Source organism: Cicer arietinum, chromosome 4 (assembly GCF_000331145.2).
Source record: "Cicer arietinum cultivar CDC Frontier isolate Library 1 chromosome 4, Cicar.CDCFrontier_v2.0, whole genome shotgun sequence".
NCBI lineage: Eukaryota > Viridiplantae > Streptophyta > Magnoliopsida > Fabales > Fabaceae > Cicer > Cicer arietinum.
The window spans coordinates 64,956,497-64,978,823 of NC_021163.2; the positions used below are offsets into that span (position 1 = coordinate 64,956,497).

A 22,327-nucleotide genomic window follows, 5' to 3' on the forward strand; every position below is an offset into this window, starting at 1 on the left:
AAAACAATATTTAAAAATAATCAATTAAGATAACAAGGGTAAAGATGGAAGAAAAAATGAAACAATATAAACTTAAATACTACTTCAAGTAGGTTATAAAAAAAATATAAATTTTAAAATAAAATTATAAATTTGTGAGAAAAAACAATTATCAAATAAGACTATTGATTTAAATGCTATGAACTATCTGCTATAAATTTATTTATTGTGCTCGTCAAACAAACGCCTGAGTATGGATTGAAATAAATGAATTAATATTTTAAGTTGAGACAATTAAATACAAATAAAGTATAAGCGGATGTATTGAGTTAAAGAATTTAAGAGTATAAAAAGGTTATTGTAGATTTCATAAGACTGGTAAGATTGTAATAACTTATATGATTCTTTTAGAAGTCTTTTATCATCACTATTTGTAATTTTGGTTTCAAATAATTTATACAAGAAGAATTTATGGGATTTGAAATAACTTAACGAATTTATAAGATTTTAAGAACAGGCAAGCATATAAAAGAAATGTTAGCAAACAATCTACAACACAATATTTCAACGCACTATTTTATTAATCCAACCGTCTCATTATAGATGTTCTATTTGAGTTATGCATATTTTTAGAAAGATTAATATATTCGTTTACTAAAATAACAATGTTAATAGTAGTTATAGTATAATAATTAGATGCATTTTCTTATATACAACAATACAATAAATAATAGTGTATTAGTAAAAAATATTATTAATGTTCCGTTGGTAATATAAAGAGATAAGTAATTTGGAATAAGTGAAATTTTTGCAAAAGAAACACCTAATATGAGAGATAATTAGATAAAATTGAAATGGATTCTAGTAAATTTTAGTGGTTCATATAAATTTAGTTGAACGTGTAAATTTTAACAAATAGATAAGAATATATTAGAAAAAAAGTGATAAACCGTCATTTTAATCCCTGAAAGTATAAGATACTATTATTTTAATATCTAATATTAAATCATCAAAATGTCAGTTAATTTAGTATATGAAATAATAAGAGTCACAAACTTTTTAAATAATAAATTATATCTTTTATGAACTATTTTAATAATTAATTTAATTTTTGATTAAGTTAAATATTACATACACAACAATCTACACCAATAACTAAAATGATAGTTTATTATAGAAAAAAAAGTAAAGTTACAAAAGTCAATGAAAAGAGTATTAACGAAATAATAATGCTTAGATAAAATAAACTAATACATTTTGTACACATTTAAAATTACGTTACTCTTTTACATATTTAAAGCTATATTAGTATGTGTTATTATTTCAATCACATTCTTCTAAGAATTCATGGAAGAGATCAACAATTTTTTTCATTTTGATGGTTATTATCATAATTTTTTTGAGTTTAACCATTCCACATTTGAACAATAAGAAAAAGAGGTGTTGATAATGCAAAGTTCGATCGGAATAAGTAAAATTTAGTTACAAATTATTTAAATTAATATTTAAATTCTTTAAAATAAATATATTTAACTAAAATTCATGAACCATTTATATTTAACTACTTAATTAATTATTACCATGACATGCAATATTTTATTAAGGGATGGAAAAAAATGTTATAAAAAAAATATAAAGAGATTAAATGAAAAAAAAACGAGAAATATCAAAAGAAAAATCGAGAAAAAGAGACATATATAAATATATGAAAAATAAAAATTAAAAATATTTAGAGTGTATTTATTTCAAGATATGGATTATATTTATTGGAGCGAGACTTCCAATATTATTACTTTTAGGAATATCATTCCTACTTGTGCGTGTGTATTTGGTAAGAATCTGAATTTCCTTAAGAATGTTTTTAAAATTTGTTTATTTTAAAATTATATAAAAAGACATATAAATCAATAAATGTGGGTGGTGGTGAGAAATTGTAGTTAGTTGAGTTTTATTCCCACAAGAATGTTTGATTTCCACCTTTTAGCATGATAATAACAAGGAGAAACCATGTATAATTAACATTATTAAGAATGAAAAATACTTAGAATAATTAAAAAAAAACTAAAACAAACATGATAATGTTGCAGTTTTCAATATCCTTAAAGAATTACATTTCAATATTTGAAACAACCACAACTTAAAACCTAATATTACATTTTTCCCCAATAAAACTCACTAAAAACCTTAATAAAATTTCATAAAATTCATTTCAAAAACTAAATTTAAAATATTTTTAATAGTATTAATTAAATAGTATAAATTTCATTTATATTACATAAAAATCTTAGTAAAACTTTTTAGAAATTTTATAATAATATTCTAAACTAATTCTTTATACTTTAGAAATTTTAGTTGACTCATCTTATTTTGAAATTCTAATGATGGCATCTATAAATTACAAGTGTTTTTAAAATAGCGAAATATTTTTATCGGATATTTACTCGAAGCTGACATTGATATCGTATTTATATATACTATATATTTTTTATACATTAATATAATATTTTTATTGTAAATAAAATTAATTTTTTTTAAAATATAATATATTATTATTTATGTATTCTAATTTATTTGTTGATGTAATTCACATCCATTTCTAACTTTATGGTGGATATATACTATGTAATACACATTGTTACTACATAAGTTCATTTAAAAAATACTATAACTCATATCCAATACGATACCGTAGCGAATCTATTACTCTTTTGTCCAAATCAAAAACCCTTTGTCTTAGATATTTCAGTATATTGTCGCTAATATATATACATTGTGATGACACATCAGCTGTGCCAATTATTTAACCTAACCGACTCATATAGTTCAAAAGACCCAAAACGCCATTCAATATCCACACTCTCTCATTAATCCGTTAAGGGCAATTTCGTCCATCAATTTCACCTTCTCGCCCTAGACACTATCAAAGAAGAAAAGCGAACCATAATACGTAACCGTTAATCGACGCATTTCTTATTCGATCTGAGTTCCAGAGTGAAAGATGCCGACGTTCTATAGATGGCTTGCGGAGAAATATCCTATGGTGATTGTCGACGCCGTCGAAGAGGAACCGGTTGTAATCGAAGGTGTTTCAATCCCTATTGATACCAGTAAAGAAAACCCTAACAACATCGAATATGATAATCTTTATCTTGATATGTATATATATATTTTGTATTGTTTATTTTTCTTAATTTTGTCTCAGAAAATTGTAAATGTGTATATATATATTTCTATCATCTTATATAACATTTGTCTTAATAACTCCAATTTTAAATTCACTCATAAATAGTCAACAAATTGTACATTGTCTAATAAATGGTGTTGACAAATAGTTATATTAAATAAAAAATAATTTATTTAAGTAAATATAAAATTCATTTAGACTTCTTAGCCATGAATTCAATTAAATTTTCAGAATATTGAAGAGAAAAATTCATTTCATCGATTTCAAACACTATTTTATCAAATTTAAAAACTACTATACTATACATTTTATATTCTAAATTTATTATTAAATATCACACAAATTCAAAAGAATTCAAAAGATTCATAAAAGATTAATGAAGACTAAAATGCAAATTCAAAGATAAAAGATACTCATTTTTATGTGTATTGTTTTGTTTGTAACGGGAAAATTATTTTTCTTTAGTATTTTGTGAGTAGTACTAAAATGATACAACAAAATTTATATGAATTCTTAAATGTCATGTCCATATAAATAAAAATAAAAATTCATTATTAAGTTATTTACTCATTTTTACATTTACTAATTTACTTATTTTATATATGTCCATATCCATTATTTTAAAAATTCTTATTTCATCTAATCTAATTATTGAATTTTTTTTAATAATTATTGTTTTTATTTGTTTAAAATTAAAAGTATTGTTTTATAATAAGTTTTTTGAAAAGAAATAAGATTTTTTTGTAGAATTAAAAAATAAGACATGGTGTTGGAGTCATACTTTTCATCAATAATATTGAGCGTATAAGAAATTAGTTTTTAAATTAAGTTATAATTAGATTTTTTTTAATTTTTTTATTTTAAATTATTTTTTTTAAATCAACTTATTTTTTTAATGTCAATAAAATAAAATTTATAAAATTTGATATATATATAAACTAATATAATAATTTAGTTATTAAAATAGTTGTTTCCGTGCGACCCACGGGTTACAAACTAGTATATATACATTGTGATTGTGAGGACACATCAGCTGTAAAAATATCTATCTAGCTTGTCTGCTGCGCCGTTAAGTCTAACCATTATTTAACCTAACCGACTCATATAATTCAAAAGACCCCAAACGCCATTCAATATCCACCTTCTCGCCCTAGACACTATCAAAGAAGAAAAGCCAACCATAATACGTAACCGTTAATCGGCGCATTTCTTCTTCGATCTGAGTTCCAGAGTGAAAGATGGGAGTTCCGGCGTTCTATAGATGGCTTGCGGAGAAATATCCTATGGTGATTGTCGACGCCGTCGAAGAGGAACCGGTTGTAATCGAAGGTGTTTCAATCCCTATTGATACCAGTAAAGAAAACCCTAACAACATCGAATATGATAATCTTTATCTTGATATGAATGGAATCATTCATCCTTGCTTCCATCCAGAAGATAGGGTAATAATTTTTCTCATTCTCATTATTAATCGATTGTTAGTGTAATTTTTGTTAATATTTGATTCAATGGATAGGGTAGCTTTTCTAATTCTTGATTTCATTATGAATCGGTTACTATTATAATTGTGTTTGTCATTGGATTCGGACGATAGGTTAACTTTATCAGAATAGTTGTGTTTGTTATTGGATTCGGAGGATAGGTTAACTTTTCAATTGCTCATTATGAATCAATTATTATTGTTGTTGTTGTTGGATACGGAGAAACGTGAATGATTTTTATGTTATTTGATTGCAGCCCTCACCGACGTCTTTTGAGGAGGTGTTTCAGTTGATGTTTGATTATATTGATAGGCTGTTTAACATGGTGCGGCCACGGAAGCTGCTCTTTATGGCTATTGGTTTGTGTTCTTTTCTTGGTTTTGATTTGTGTTTGTTTTTCATGTTTTTTAGTTTGTTGGCAATGCTTATTCGGTTTGTTTTTTGGGTTTTAAATTGTGTAGACGGTGTTGCACCGAGGGCTAAAATGAATCAACAGCGGTCTAGGCGGTTTAGGGCGGCTAAAGATGCAACTGATGCGGTATGTTTTGATGAGTTTTTTCATTATTTGGATATTGTGATTTGTTACAGATTTTAATATTTCATGCTTTTTAATGTTTAGCAATTTCCATGGACTATATACGAACTTGCAATTTTGGGTTGTTGTGTACAATTAAATTGTATGTCATGTCATACTAGTTTGTAGTTGGAATCTTGAACTGCACATTGGTTGAAATCTTGAATACTCTGTTATTGGGTATTTGTCTGCTGCGTCTTTATCTTGGTTTAATAAACATGAAATACTACTGATAGTATTTCTTGCTTGCTATTCTTACTTTGTGGTTTCTGTTGGTGTCTGTTCATCTTATTTTACTGACACATGTTCGACTTTCATCTATCGGGAAAATGATGAAATATTTGAAAAAAAGTGTAAATATGATTTACCCTTTTTTGACTGCCTTTCTCTTGTGTGATAGGCTGCTGAAGAATCAAGGTTAAGGGAGGAATTTGAGAGAGAGGGAAGAAAGCTTCCTCCTAAAGAAGAGTCACAAACTTTCGATTCAAATGTAATCACACCTGGAACTGAATTCATGGCTGTTTTGTCTATTGCACTTCAGTACTATATTCATCTTAGGTTGAATAATGATCCCGGTTGGACAAATATCAAGGTAATAAGTTCATTGTATTGTATCTAAGTTGTGCATTATATGGCTGTAACATGTGTGTCTCAGTGGTGGGTAGATTCTTAATTTCATACTTTATTTTTATTTCTGAAGGTTATTCTTTCTGATGCAAATGTTCCTGGTGAAGGGGAGCATAAGATTATGTCCTATATTCGCCTTCAAAGAAATCTTGAGGGATGTGATCCGAATACACGACATTGCCTGTATGGTTTGGTATATATCTTCCAATATTTGTTATTCTTGGAAAAGAAACTTCTCCTTGACTTTCACTCAATGTCTTCTATGCATGACTTATCATGGACTTGATTTATTTGTTCATATCAATTTGGTTTCTTATTCCAGGATGCTGATTTGATTATGTTGGGTCTTGCTACTCATGAAGTTCATTTTTCAATTCTTAGAGAGGTTTGTGCACAATGAAAGTTTCTTGAGTGTCTGAATTAGTGCATATCAGCATAGTACAGTTAATTATAAAAGAATGGTTCATAGGGATATATATGCACTAGTATTGGTTTTTTTTTTTCTGTCAGACTGTCCTAGTTATTGAAACAATGGGTAAATATGGGTTATTGCAGGTTGTATTTACTCCTGGACAAGATAAATGCTTCGTGTGCGGTCAGATGGGTCATATGGCTGCAGACTGTCAAGGAAAGGCAAGAAAGAAAGCAGGAGAATTTGATGAAAAAGGCAATGCTGTTGTTCCTAAAAAGCCGTTCCAGGTCAGGGTTTGAGATAAAATTTTAAAATTAACAATTTCATGGTGTTGGTGCTTCAGGATTTAGTTCTTAGTTCTGCATTTTTCTTTTGCAGTTTCTGAACATCTGGACTCTGAGGGAATATCTGGAGTACGAGATGAGAATACCTAATCCTCCATTTGAGATTGATTTTGAATGCATATTGGATGATTTTATCTTCATATGCTTTTTTGTTGGCAATGATTTTTTACCACATATGCCTACACTTGAGATTCGCGAGGTATGGCATTCTAGATCTCCTGTTCTTGATGTCTATATCTTTTCTATTTTGCATGCAATTTCAATTCATTTTTTTGTGCCTGCTGTTACTAAATTATAAGTATTAATTTGTGTATATTCTTACTGAAAGTACTTGGTCGGTAAGTATACAGGAACAGTGTTTATACTATTTTGAAATTATGATCCCCGTCATTTATGATCTGAAGTGCACATTTTTATGCTGCTTTAGGTTACGTAACTGATAATTTTTGGAAATTTCATTATTTTTCTAGGGTGCAATTAACTTGCTGATGGCAGTATACAAGAAGGAATTTAGCGAAATGGGTGGTTATTTGACAAATGGTAGTAAGGTACTTGATAGTAACGAGGGTGATGATTTACATATGTGGTATCTGTGTTGTTTTCCACCTGAATCAAAGTTGTTCATAATTTCTCTTTTTCCCCTGTTTTACTCAGCCAAATTTGAGCAGGGTGGAGCATTTTATTCAGGCTGTTGGATCATATGAAGATAGAATATTCCAGAAAAGAGGTCGATTGCATCAGGTCTGTTGAACTCGGAACACTGTCATTTTATTAGCCTGCAATTAACTTGATCGGCGATAAAAACTGTAAATATTATTGAATATTTATTTATAACATGTCTGAGACTGATCTTGGAAGTATTAGATGGAACCATACTGAGTATCCGGTATGCTACTAGCATATACAATTGCTAAGTTGTCTGAATTATTATTGTGGAAGTTCAAATTATTCAGATATTTTTCATGCATTTTGTAATGTAACACTAATCATGGTTCACAGCGGATTTTTTATTCAATATTTCCTTTTATCAATATGTCTATTTGCGTCTTTTCCCCAATTAAAACAAGGTAGAGAGAGATCATTGGTTTAAGCCCAATGCTTATGTTGTATTTCTGTCATACCAATGCCAGGAAAATGGGTTTTAATTGTTTAATTTTTCTTTCAATTTCTATCCATATATTTTTGTGCATAGTGAAGGGGACATTCTTGAAACAGAGTGGGCAACAAAAAGTTCACGTCCCTGTAGTTTCTCATGTTCATAGAAATAGGATGTTTGATTGCTTGCTCTGAAGTGATTCTTGCTTTGTGTTTTTAACTGTTATTTAATCTCTCTTCAGCGACAAGTGGAAAGAATCAAGCGTCAGAAGGCACAAGTAAGAGGAGATGATGCTGCGCCTCAAGTTCAACCTGAATCTGTAGTTGCAGTCTCAAGATTCCACGGTTCTCGTCTTGCTTCAGCTCCAGCACCTTCACCATTTCAACATTCTGGGCATCATGATTCACATATGTCCCCATCAGCTAGAAAAGGCGATAAAGAAGTTCTTGAGAGGCCCAGTAAAGTTTCTAGGTTATCTTCAGGAACATCTGTTGCTGCTGCTATTGTTGAAGCTGAGAATAGTCTTGAAATAGATGTATGTTTTCCTGCTTTAGAAGAGGCACTATTTTGAACTAATATTTGGGATAACCTTTTACTGGGTATGAGCCTGGAAGAGTTAAAATGCATTTTTATATCTTGTTAAACACTTATTTTCTAACAGTTCTGTTGAACTGGTGATTTCTCTGTACTTATCTTGGAGTTAAGTATTCTTCTGATTTTCAGGTTGAAGATAACAAAGACGAATTGAAAACAAAACTGAAAAGTATACTTCGTGATAAATCTGATGTATTCAACTCAAAAGTTTCCCACGTGGACAAGGTAAACCATAGAATGCATATAATTGTCTGTATTTTTGAACTTAATTAATGGCCGAAGTTTGGTATTTTATTGAGTAAATAGTCTGTAAGTTATCCTGTGTATGGATATTAGATTAAATCTTAGTTATTTTAATTTTTCACTACTAACTTTCCATACCATCCAGTTGGATAAGACTTTGTTGTTGTTAATTATCCCAGAACATATATATATATATATACTTCCACTGGTCCTATATAAGAAATTTTTTGGAGTATTTTTTGGTTCTATATATAAGAAAAAGCTAATACTTTTAAGGTGCATTTATTGTTTAAGTTATTTTTATACCCTTATTTAAGATGTTTGTCTTTATTGTTATTAGTGGATATTAAATGTTTCACAGTTTTCAATAAGTGTATATATGTAAAAATAATCAAAATAATCAAACTCTTAAGAGATCCATCCACCAAGGCATTTGAAATTATAGCTTGTTGTGTTATGAATATATGGAGTTCTTTAATTGCAAATATTGGGTTTTTGGAGTTTCTTTTGAAATCAAAGTAGAAATGAATATGGACTTCTTTAGTTACAAATGATATGAAGCATATGCCTTGAAGAATTATCCATTTGTACTTTGATTATCTAATATTTGAATAGACATGTATTTTAATTTTTCATTTACATATCGGTGTGGTCCTAGTCATTGTACCAACATCAAGACAAAGTTCAGGGTGGCGCCATCAATATCTTGGCCATGATGGGAAGCTTACTGGATCAAACTATCACCTTTTAGTGTGTGTTGGGTTTGGGGTATTTGATTTAATACATGTTTTTAATATATGCAAGTGTTTGGATATTGTGAGTTATGATCTTGCTTTGTCTTGGGTCTTTGATATAAGCTACAATGATTAGGATTGCTACATTAATATGCATTTGAAACATGTAATAGCCTTTAGCTCTGTATTTTGAGAGGATGTGATTAAATGTAATGCCTGCATTTGTGCTTTGTATCTATACTGCATTATTTCAAATGATTTCCATTATCTTGATTAGTTATTTCACGTAATTGTCGCTAACCTTTTTTTGTTTAAACAGATTAAATTGGGAGAACCAGGCTGGAAAGAGAGGTATTATGAAGAAAAATTTTCTGCTCACACTCCCGAGGAACTTGATGCTATACGGAAAGATGTTGTAAGTTAAGAAATTGAAGTTTTATTGGTTTTGATTCACATGTATCTATTCACATGAAGATACATGTTTTCTTAATACGGTTTATTGTTTAGGTCTTGAAATACACTGAAGGTCTATGTTGGGTGATGCATTATTATTATGAAGGTGTTTGTTCTTGGCAATGGTGAGTTATTTTTCTAATTAATGTTGTATTAATCTTCTTTAGTTGTGTTGGCTTTCCTTTTCCTTGGATATGGTACTTTTTTTTTTTACCTTCCTTGCCTTGATGAGAAATTCGTTATAACAAATTTTTGGTGATAAGTGTTAGTTTCGTGTGAAACGCAGTGCTCGCTCAGAACCTGTTCTTGAGATTTTTTGCCATTGTTTTACTGATATTTCTATGTAGATCTTACGTGGTATTGTAAGTGAATGTTGGATGAATGTTTGATAGAGATGGCACATTCCAATGAAAATAGAGCTTTCATCTCTTGATTGAAGATCAGATTTGTTAGTCAACATGATTCACAATCTATCAACAGGTTTGTTAGTCAACGTGATTGAAAAGGCCATGTTTGATATTCCTTGATATTCCTTAAGATCAATTTGAATAAGAATAGAAAAATGACAAATAAAATCAAGGAATATCAACACATGGCTACAATTTAATGTGTTTGGTTTGATCATAACTCTCTTAAAAGAGGTTTCTTTATACATCACTTGATTGAAGATCAGATTTCATGTACATATTATGGCCTTTTCAAATCATGTTGACTAACAAACCTGTTGATAGATTGTGAATCATGTTGACTAACAAACCTGTTGATAGATTGTGAATCTTTGTACCATTTCTTTTCTCTTTTTCTTGGTTGTTTCATGTTTTGTTCTTTGTTTAGGATGATTTGTTCTCCTTCTTTCCCTTTTCAAGTTGTCATCATCCCATCAAATTAATTATTTTATGGGGAAAATTATAGATAAGGAGGAAAAAACTACTAGGGTGCAAATAAGGAAGTGTTTCTACTTTTCTGTTTTTGCAACGAGAAAGTGTTCATACTTTTTACCTTTCCTTCAATGTTCATATATTTTATTCATCCGTAGCGTATACCCAAGAGTTGCCTGTTTTATATTTTCATCATTTTTCTTATTCCTTGTTATAAAACAGGTTTTATCCTTATCATTATGCCCCCTTTGCGTCAGATCTTAAGGACCTTGGTGAGCTTAATATTAACTTTCAGTTGGGTACTCCATTCAAACCATTTGACCAGCTTCTTGGAGTTTTTCCGGCTGCAAGGTTTGCTTGCTATCCCATTTTTTTGTTCCATAACAGTTGTAACTTACCAAATTTAAGTTGCTTTAACATGGAAATTATGCTATATCTGCAGCTCTCATGCTCTGCCTGAGCCATATAGGAAACTTATGACTGATCCAGACTCACCCATTATTGATTTTTATCCAATCGGTATGTATAATAGTGTACACTCAACAAGGTTTAGAAGTTTCACCGTATTGTCTTTATTGCTCTCCTATTTAATATTTGATGTTGTGTGTCAGATTTTGAAGTGGACATGAATGGCAAACGCTTTGCTTGGCAGGTTTGCCTCCTCATTTCGTTTGCTTTTACTTTGTTTTTTCTAACATGACATTAACATAGTTTGTAACAAAATCCTTCTTTTTGTAGGGTATAGCAAAGTTGCCGTTTATTGATGAAGTCCGTCTTCTTGAGGAAGTTCGGAAAATAGAGAACTTGTTAACAGTATAACTCTTCCCTTCATTAAGTTTTATTAATGCACATATGTTCAGTTCATTTTCTCAATTCCTTCCCATCCCATTCCCACATGCCTGCCCTTATCATATACTGATTTAGTTACATTTTGTTGTTGTTCTTTGTCTATTCAAAAATATAAAAGCCAGAGGAAAAACGACGAAATGCAATAATGTTCGAATTACTTTTTGTGAATTCATGTCATCCTCTCTCTGCGTGCATTAGTACACTCGACAACAAATGTAGAAACATGTCTAACATTGAACGTGCTGATGTCAAGGAAAAAATCGATCCCATAGAAAGGTTGGTCTGGTTTGCAATTTTTAAAAGTACTTTTTGGGTGTGATAATAAATTTGTTGTATCTGCTGTAGCATTATTTAAGATAATGCTTTGTGCAGTTTTTCTCAGGATTATGATGTGGTAAGCTATATTATGCTTTTATCGAATTTTCAAATTGAATTTTCTTTTTAGAAAAAAATTGTGACCCCTATGTGTTGATATTATCATTTCATTAATAATAATAAGTTAAGTTTTTTGAAAAATGACTGAATTAGCATTGTATTGCTAGTTTTCTACTATTTAAAGTTAATCTTGAACATCATACATGCCCAGTGGCCACTGTAAAACTTATAAATTTACAAAAATATGGAGAGCATAAAGTGGACTAAATTTTGGCCACTGTAATAAAGCAATTATTTTGAAACATCTGATGGTGAATGGTTGGTTGTTCATATTTTCAACATGCATCAAATTATTTTGTTTGCATACGATTTATTATATAGACAATTTTAAGATGTTGCCCGACTATTTTCTGATGTTATTTAGGGATACATGCAGTGGTGGAATGAATGGTTACATATCCTTATGTGGTGGAGAACCTTGCCCTCCCATCTTCAGGTCCCCTGTAGCAGGCATGGATGACATCATGGATAATCATGTCATGTAAGTTTTTCAATGCTGAGTATAAATTAAATAAGAACATTTCTTATGGTCATGTATTTGATAGGACTGCTAGCTACACTCTTTTGAGCGCACTCTTCAACACTCTTAGTATGTGCTATTTTTTGAAAAATAACACATGTAATTTTTGTTATTTTCTGCATTTGGTCCCAGATGTGCAATATATAGACTTCCAGATGTGCATGAGCATATTACCCGACCGCCACATGGAGTTATATTTCCAACAAAGGTATTCAATTTTGTACCTCTTCTTTTTAGCGCGCTCTAATTCTCAGCTTTCTCTTTTTGGCTTCACTCTTCATTTTCGGTGGTTTAGTTATTAAGATCATATTCTGGTCAACCTAGCATGCTTCTAGAGTTTTGCTGGTCATACTATGTTGAATGTAGCATGCTTCTAGTGTTTCATTTGGTTATATTGTTAATATTGTTGGAAAATTATAACCATGCGCCTTTTGTCCAGATTGTGACGATTGGGGATCTAAAACCTGAACCTGCTCCATGGCATGAAGATCCTGGTAGGAGATTTGGGGAAAGTGGAAGGTAAGGATTTCGTGTAATTATATTAGGCTAACAGACATGTTGTTAACCTTGTTATGTACTGTTGAATAGCATCGACTAAAACTGATTCTCGGGAATCTGGTTCGTTTCAGGAAAAACCCTCCAGGATCTATTTCCGGCCGGGAGCTTGGAGCGGCAGCACACAGGCTTGTTGTGAATTCTTTACCGGGCAGGCCAGATAGGTACCGTCTCATCAATGGAATGCCTAATGATGCACCAATGGTTCATAGGCAACCACGCCCTCACAATAACTATGAACCTCCTCACAATAACTATGAACCTCCTCACAATAACTATGAACCTGCTCACAATAACTATGAACCACACCCTGGCTATAATTATGAATCACACCCAGGATATGCGGCAATGCCACCCCTGCCTTTATCAGCTCCTCAGCCGTTTGTACCTTACGCTTCTGTCTCTACTGCACATTACGGTTATAACCAACCATACTCACGGCCGATAGTGCCCAGTCCTTATCATCATCATCAATCAAATTCCTTTGCGGGAAATGACTATCAACATCCTAGATCACATCAATATGAAAGAAATACCCATGTTAATGGCGGCAATGCAAGGCATTCGTCAGGAAACCATCAAAATCCTCAGTTTACAAATGCACAAGGTTCATTTCCCAGTCACAGTCACCATCACGATGCTGGTCGCCATAGCCAAAACTTCCAACCGCATAGAGCTTCTGACCAGCATTGGACTCCACGGGGTAACCCTAATGGGCACAGGGAATATACTCAACATTCGGCTAATAATTATTCTGTATTAGATAGAAGATCAAGTAGGAAGCCAATGCCACCACCTAATCGCTAATAAATTATCGTTTCTAGGGAATGTTATACCGGGAATGTTATACCCGACGTAATATTAACATTGTTGTACCATATATTTTTTCCGCCCATTAAGATGGGCTTTTTGAGAGTGTACTAGTAATTTCTTTTCACCTTCGGAACATACGACAGTAGAGGCAATACCCTTCTAATTGAAATGAACAATTGCTAAATACTTGACCCATGTTTGATAAGACTATTCAAATTTGTAGGTGCTTTGATTGTTATTTATGTCTTGAAGTAGCATGTACGCGTTTATTTGCAGTTTATCAAATACCCAATTCGTATCCGCTGCAGGTGCTGCCTGAATAATTTTAATGAATCTCAGAAATGATTAATAATCACGAACAGTTATGAATTAGTTACACCTTGGTCCGAATTGTAAAGTTGTCTTATAGTTTGTAGCTCTTTTACAGAGTTCGCTTGTGCAATAATGCTATGTGATATTGTTTTTAGTTCCAAGAATTTGGTGGTGAAACTTCATATGTTAATGCAGAGAAAAGGGTGGTCATGGTTCCATTATGTAAGATAGTTATGTATTTACAAAATATTGATGCATTTTTATTCATTGTTGATATAATTCTAGTGGATTTGATTATTAAAGGTTTTGCTAATTACAACTAGAGCAATCACTCATGCCATGACATGCACGAGTAAAAGCATGTGTTGGTTGTCCGGATGAATAGGGAGGTACACCCGTTGAAGATTTGAGTGTCATTAAAATATGAAAAGAAAGTACTACGTTCTCCCTAATCATCAACATTCTTAAGAAATTGTGTCCTTAAACATAAACTTCTAAGATATTTACATTTATTATTTTCATAGAAATATATCTTTTATAATTTATCTTTGGAAATAGAAGTTATATCTCTTATTTATAGTACTAATTCATTTTTGAACATGACAATTAAACACAATAATATACAAAATGGTGTTTTTGTATTATCTTTACACAAAATAGGCATACTGAATATATTGTTCATTTTTTTATGTTTGCAGAAATAACGTAAAGGAATTATAAATAGAGACATGGATAGAATGTATTAATGTTTTGCACAACTATTTTTACAATAACAATTCTGAGAATTTTTGACATAACATTATGAGTAATTGTTTCAAACCATTTTGCTTGCACGTGTTTGATTTCGATCGATCAGACTACTGATGTCTGAACCATTCACTTCTTTCAATTTTTCTTTTGGTTAACATAATTAATTACATTTTGTAATTATCAAAATTTTAAACGAATTATAATATAGGATAAAAGTAATAGCTATCTTTAATTTTTAATACAAAGTCTTTTAGCCATATTGTGATTTTTCTTAGTTACCTATTGATTATTCATTAGAATCTGACTTGTAAATCCAAATTAGACTTTGAGAATGAGTCACTGATAAATAAAAAAGTACTTTAGAATTTTAATTAAAATAATTTAAATCAGTCTTTATTTATCTTTCGTTCGAACTTTAAAATTACTAGATCTCATTATCCTAAATATCGAGGGTTAAAAAGGAATTATAAAATTTCCAAAATTTTCAGTGGTAATATAATAGGCTAACAGAGCTAGCTTCACTTGAAATGTTAGCTTATTTTACTTTCAAGTTTCAACTCCAAATGTGATGTCAACAAAGAATTTGTCATTCTAAAATGAAAAAAAAATAACAAGACAATTCATGTTCTAAATTTTAAGGGGTTTAGATTTATTATTTATCTTTAAATATTATGCGTTCACAAAATTTCTAAACTCTAATCTGTTTGTTCTTTTCTCACAAGTAATCTAATTGTCTTTAACTTCATGTTAGATGAAAATAACATGAAAATTTTCTTTTCTCATCTTTAAACCTATTCAAAAACTTCTTGATTTTGTCTGAATTGACTAATCTAGAGGCATATTTTACACGTCCGGATTATCTAATCTAAACATGTATTTATATTATTTGAGATTATTGAGGGATGGAGAGCAGAAATGCTAAAACAGACTTGGTCTTTAATTTCCTTTCATAAACACTTCGCAGTCCATAACTAAACAAAGGGGATTAAATCTCTCAAAAGGCCAGCTCAAAACTAGTCCGGCTTAGCAGCCATGTAAACAAAACCTTGTAATACAAGGAACTGTTGCGTTGCAAGGGCCTACCTGGTGCACGTACCAACCAAACACCCATTTTCGAGTAGGTAAGCAGGAAAGGGTGCTTGGCAGCTGCTAATATGTGATTTTAACCGGGGTATATTTGGATGCGCACTTTTACATCTGTGGCACCTCAACTCCATAGACGTTAGCTTGTCATCATCTTTCAATGTCACTTTTCCATGATTGGAGACCTCGTCAATTACATCTACCGAGTCACGAAAGAAAGCAGTGTTAAATGAATTCCAGTGCTTCTTATTCTTCAAATGTTTCGATTCAAAGTCCTGACTAATAACATGTAAATGTAGTTGTCGCATTGACGGAGCCTGCAGAAGGTAGAGATATCCAGAAAGTTAAAACATGTATGTATAATGAACCCAAAAAAGGAGGAGGCAAATATAATTGAGAATGACACCTAAAACCATGCCCACAAAAAAGCATAACCATGACTTTGAAGTTTCTTGTAGATGTACGTACTCAACCTAATAATAATATAATTGAGTGAATATCAATACTATTATAATAGCTTATTTATTTCACAAATCTCAATATATTCCATTCAACTTCTATGGAAAATTACCCTTTCATAGCCTTGAGTTATTGACATAAAAATATGCCTAACCACAAAAGTAATCATCTTCAAACTCTCAATTTTAATATGAATCTAATTTAGCCACCACCTAACATAAATGTGTTTTTTGATTGAAAATGTAATGTGCCAAAGTCACTCATTAACCAAGGCCCGATTTTCATTTTTTTTTATCTGGATGGAAGAAATGAAAAAATTGATCTTGAATATAAACTCTGCATACCGAGTGATATCCAAGGCGAAATACTAGTGAGGCACTCTCGCTCAAGAATTTTTCAGCCCATTTTAAACCCACTGCATGCATTCTTTTCAATATCGAAAGGTGCTCATTTTGGACATCTGATAGGGAATCAAGACCTCTAGTCCTTGCCAACACCAGAACATGCTTCTGGGCCTGCAAAGCACAAGTAAATTCAGTTTGATACGTTTACAGAGTCAAGCATGTTAGAAAAAGTTAAGAAAGAATAAAAGGAAAAGGGACAAATTCACCTTAGGATACATATCATTTAATACAACAGCGTCTTCTAAAATTTCAAGCAAGTCATCCTTGTGCTTTTCAGGATGCATAGCTATTTGGTGAAGAGCTTGAGCCCATGATCCCCATGCCTTCCCCGTTCTCGGGTCAGCTCTTTTAATCTCCGAATCTATGTTTTCACCCCTACAATCTGTAAAGGTCAATCCAACACCATCTTGAGTTCCCTTGTATTTCTTATTTTTTTCTAATCCATGATCAGCATTTCTCTTACTCTTTTGATCAGTATTTGTGAAATGATTTTTGGAACGGAATTCAGACTGATAAGGTAACTCCAAATACTTTTTTCCCAGATTTTCATTTTGTTGTGTCTGATTCCTAACAATTGATGCAAAACCTTCAAATAGTGATGCATAAGCCTCTTTGAGAATTCTGCAGCCTTTTTCATAATCATTGTTGAGACAATTTGGTCTATGTGGATTCATATTAGGTCCAAGGACATGTATTACATGGCTTACACCTTCTCTGGTGAACAATGGAGAAGACGATGGTAGAGGGACAACAACAGCATTCCCAGGTGAAAGCGTCTTAACGTTTTCTTTAGTTGCAGACTCCAGTTCAGGACCCGCAGCATCAAAAATTGCTGCATTAACACCTCCACCACCAGGTTTTAACCGCCTGCAAAGGATTTCTCCATTCAACCAAAATAACAAGTGAAAAAAGGATATGTTTATTTGACTGAAAGTGAAAATACATTCTATATGGGAATTAGTCTGCGGAAAAGTGATTGTTTATTCACTTGATGATGAAACTGATTACATAAGGAATATAAATAGTTCAAGTAATTTAATTATGTACAATCAAAATAGAGCTGGAAATCAGGAAACTGATTCACTACAAATGCTATCTTAATTAGAATGATAATCCTATGATTCTGATTTTTGATCTCATAATCAACAAAGTCAAAACCAATGAGCATCATAGCAATCAGGAAGCAAGCTTTACTATCAGCTGAAATAATTAGAAAGGTATGACCAAAATAAAGGTAGTTGGGTTGATGGATTGAGAGCAAAAGAAGTATAAAATAAGAAAAGTGATAAGTTTTATCTAGAATTTGATCGTAAAATTATAGTCAACAGACATTTTGTAATGTGAAATCAAGCACCTAGCACCTGAGAAAATCCTCTAAGATACAACATGGCCTACAATATAAAACTCATAATTGTCACACATATACTTTATTGTGTTTATTAATCTTCAATTTCAACTTTATGGATAAATTAATGGAGTTACATTATTTTTATACACCTAAGTCATATAATCTTACCAGTTGGCAGCATTAGCTATGACACTACAGCGCAAACCACCTGTGGAATGAAGGCGAGTAATATCTCCAACATGGGTAAAAAACTTTTGGGTGTCAACATTCTTTTCTGCTGCTTTAGCTTTAACTAAAGACATAATTTTTGACTTGTGAGTCAAGTCTACTAGAACAAGTCTGGCATTCCCTATCTTATTTGAGTACTCGCTGACCTTCTCAACAATAATATCAGCTGCCTTGTCATGGTTGAATTGAAAATCAGATGTTGAAATAGATGGAAATGCCAGAGTGGGAGTATCATCGAGAGAAACTCGATTGTGATAGGAACCAGCAGAGTTATCAGCCTGGCCTTCTACTTCATTTGGCCCAAAGTTGGAATTATCTTGTGTTGAGGAATTTTTTTCTGTATCTTTGCAGCGGGAATCATTTTTCCCAGGAGTCTGGGAACTAGAGTCTCCAATGCCATTCTTTCTAGATGCAGTATCAACTGGAACCTCTACCTTTTTTAGGAATTTCATTATACTAACTTGAATTTTGGAATCCGGATTTTTCTGACCAAAGCAGCCATGTGGAAGGTTAGCCCGCAGCCCAAGTTTTCCATATGTATCAATAGCATTTTTGACATCACTCTCACTCTGACAAAATGTTATTCGGTTAAAACCTTCACTTAATTTGGGCAGTTCTTTATTTTGAAGCATTCTATTCACAACTGCAGCAGCTTTTCCACCCTGCAAATTTCCTTCATGCTCAGATCGTTTGACAGATCGAGAAATACACAGCTTAGCAGGAAGATCAAGTACAACTGCATGGATATCTATTTGGGGTTCACCACTAAGCTTTATAAAATCTGAGCGCTGTTCTCTGTCAAGATTGCACCTGTCAATAAATACATTCTTCCCATCCTTCAATGCTCTAGCTGCACTGCTTAGGCATTGAGCTTTATTTCCTGCTTTACCATTTCCAATAGTGTCCTAAAGCAAAAGATAAAAAGTACAAATATAAAACTAACTTATAACTAACTGATGAATCAAACTAACTACTTATCTAATAAAAAAAGACTACATTTCGATTTCAATGAAACCAAAGAGAACAGCAAAGTTTCATTCATGGTCATTGTTTTACATGACAAATGTAAAATTTCATCAACTCCCACACTTGTTTCCAACAAATTGTTATCATTTACCAACTTACAATTTAAAAAAACAAAAAAACTAGCTGAGTGGTGAAAGTAAAAGCCAGTGAGGCATTTGATCAAACAGGTAAAGGGGAAAGTAAGAAGTAAGAAAACCTGACAAATGCGTATCCAAGGGCGAGAAGAGGAACGCATGACATCTTCACAGAAAGTGGATTTCCCGCTCCCAGGCGCTCCCACTAAGATTACCAAAACGAGTTTTCCATCTGCGTATAAGAAAAAGAGGGTTGAATTAATTTCAATGATTCATTTTCAGATAATTAATATATAGACAGAGTGAGAGTGGCGAAGGTTGTAGAATGAAACCTTTAGTTTCGTCAAAGTCCGTATCCATATTCAAATTCCAGATTTCTCCTTCGAGATTCTATCTATGATCGGAGTCTGTAGGTGTGCTTTGCTTTCTATGTAGTTAGGGAAAACGGAAACTTTCCAAAAGATGGTTTTGGTTTCAAATGTAGTTATAATGTCTACATAGCAACAAGATTGAATTGTATTGGAAGTATAAAATAATTTTATACATTGCTACATTTATTTTATTTTATGATTTTTACAAAATATGAAATTAGATTTTATCTATTCTCTTACAAAAATAAATTGAGATTAATTCATCATTCAACTAAATATTAATTTTTGAACTGATGACGTAGACGGTTTAATATATTTATATGATGGAGTTAATTGAAAAAAAAATATTTAATTAATCCCTAATTAATTAAAAAGTATATACAAGAAAAGGATTACTTTTTGACAACAAAAATAAATAAAATAAAATAAAAAAGGGAAATGGAATACAAGAAATAGGGAGAATAAGAAGAAATTATATATCTCTTTATTCTTCTTTTTAAATTTAAAGTTAAAATTATAATCTTTAAAATTTATCTCTTTAAAGAGAGTCACAATAAGAATAACTTATTATAAAAATATATATTTTAGTTTTTCATAAAACTCAAAATACCTATGTTAGTGTTTCACAAAACACAATTTAATTTTAATTTAATTACAGTTTTAATATTCCTAATTTAATTGAATTATGAAAGTAATCTTCTTTCTCTTTAATTTTAGTTCTCCAACCATAATTTTAATCCAAAACTTGATAAAATGATATTTTTTTAAGCCACACTACACCATTTATGATCATATGTTTTCAAGTACAATTCTCGTATCGTGAGATCTCAAAGCATAGTGTGTTTTAAATAAACGCAAAAAAAAAAATAAATGAAAGTTCATCAAGTTTTTGAAAAAAAAAAATTCTGATTGAGAACCAAAATTGGAGAACAATTTTCGTGATTCATCTTAAATAGAAGGACCAAAACTACAATTAAGCATTTAGTTTTTTACTCTATATTGAATGAACCATTTTAGTTGTTTAAATCATAATCTCTTTGAGAAAAAAAAACAATTTAATAAAAAAAAATGTAATGTAAATAGATTTTATATTTTTAATCAATAATAATTAATATATAATTAAAAATATTTGATTTTTTTCATATTATTTCTAAAGTCACGCACATAATTATTTGTGATGCAATGACAATATAAACATTTTATATGGATAATGTATAAAAATTAAACACTTTAATCTCTTTGATTTATTAAATGGAAGTTATTTAATTTTAATTTAATTACAGTTTTAATATTCCTAATTTAATTGAATTATGAAAGTAATCTTCTTTCTCTTTAATTTTAGTTCTCCAACCATAATTTTAATCCAAAACTTGATAAAATGATATTTTTTTAAGCCACACTACACCATTTATGATCATATGTTTTCAAGTACAATTCTCGTATCGTGAGATCTCAAAGCATAGTGTGTTTTAAATAAACGCAAAAAAAAAAATAAATGAAAGTTCATCAAGTTTTTGAAAAAAAAAAATTCTGATTGAGAACCAAAATTGGAGAACAATTTTCGTGATTCATCTTAAATAGAAGGACCAAAACTACAATTAAGCATTTAGTTTTTTACTCTATATTGAATGAACCATTTTAGTTGTTTAAATGATAATCTCTTTGAGAAAAAAAAACAATTTAATAAAAAAAAATGTAATGTAAATAGATTTTATATTTTTAATCAATAATAATTAATATATAATTAAAAATATTTGATTTTTTTCATATTATTTCTAAAGTCACGCACATAATTATTTGTGATGCAATGACAATATAAACATTTTATATGGATAATGTATAAAAATTAAACACTTTAATCTCTTTGATTTATTAAATGGAAGTTTAGTTTTTTCTAAAAAATTGAAGAATGTAGTTAAATTTACTCTATTAAATTATATTTCTAAAAAATATTTATTAAAATCGATGAAAGGTTAACATTTTCATAAAAAATAAAATATGAAAAATTAATTTATTATTTTAAGATAATTTTTGTACATTATCAATATAAAAAGTTTTACACATATGATAAATTATGACCAGTCATGACAAAAATTAAATGTTATTCATGATCTAATAGTTGTATTTAGTTGACCATATAATTTTTTTTTACATAAGTACGTATAAATTAAATTTTAATTTTAATTTTTTTTTTGTATTAAGACAAATTTAAAACTTTTAAACTATTGTTTTTAAACTTGGAAAAAATATAAAATTAATTGAACTTCTTTGATTTAAGAGATTAGTTTTATTTTATTTTTACATAAAAAGATTAAATTCTAACTATGCAAATTTGAGAACTAAATTTTCTAATTCTTATAATTAATTTTTTAAGGTAGTTCTTATAATTTAAAATAGAGTTAATTTGCATATACAATAAGAATAAAACGTTTGATACTATTAACGCGTTATAATTATTTTTTATACGACTTTTTTAAATATTTATAGTTTAAGTTAATCAT

The 22,327-nt window shown here is 30.4% G+C and overlaps 2 protein-coding genes across 3 annotated transcripts; one reads left to right on the plus strand and one right to left on the minus strand.

The window, feature by feature from the left end:
- The first annotated feature begins 4,215 nt into the window (after positions 1 to 4,215).
- On the plus strand, positions 4,216 to 14,009 carry LOC101510269 (5'-3' exoribonuclease 3). Of its 2 annotated transcripts, none has more exons than XM_004499181.4 (23): positions 4,216 to 4,605; positions 4,901 to 5,003; positions 5,106 to 5,182; positions 5,619 to 5,810; positions 5,919 to 6,038; positions 6,168 to 6,230; positions 6,401 to 6,544; positions 6,636 to 6,800; positions 7,072 to 7,149; positions 7,256 to 7,342; positions 7,939 to 8,232; positions 8,421 to 8,516; positions 9,588 to 9,683; positions 9,776 to 9,846; positions 10,822 to 10,950; positions 11,042 to 11,118; positions 11,211 to 11,251; positions 11,338 to 11,412; positions 11,567 to 11,724; positions 12,248 to 12,364; positions 12,536 to 12,611; positions 12,843 to 12,922; positions 13,033 to 14,009. In XM_004499181.4, the coding sequence occupies exons 1-23, from the start codon at positions 4,402 to 4,404 to the stop codon at positions 13,763 to 13,765; spliced, it is 3,276 nt and encodes a 1,091-aa protein (XP_004499238.1). In that variant the 5' UTR covers positions 4,216 to 4,401; the 3' UTR covers positions 13,766 to 14,009. The 2 variants fall into 2 exon arrangements, with proteins under 2 accessions (XP_004499238.1, XP_004499239.1); XM_004499182.4 differs by having other exon boundaries at positions 12,260 to 12,364.
- A 1,753-nt stretch (positions 14,010 to 15,762) lies between these two features.
- Positions 15,763 to 19,959, minus strand: LOC101510807 (transcription factor bHLH140). The gene is made up of 6 exons (XM_004499183.4): positions 19,788 to 19,959; positions 19,578 to 19,687; positions 18,296 to 19,260; positions 16,986 to 17,646; positions 16,720 to 16,890; positions 15,763 to 16,233 (listed from the first exon to the last, which is right to left on the minus strand). The coding sequence occupies exons 1-6, from the start codon at positions 19,813 to 19,815 to the stop codon at positions 15,913 to 15,915; spliced, it is 2,256 nt and encodes a 751-aa protein (XP_004499240.1). The 5' UTR covers positions 19,816 to 19,959; the 3' UTR covers positions 15,763 to 15,912.
- Positions 19,960 to 22,327: the final 2,368 nt, after the last annotated feature.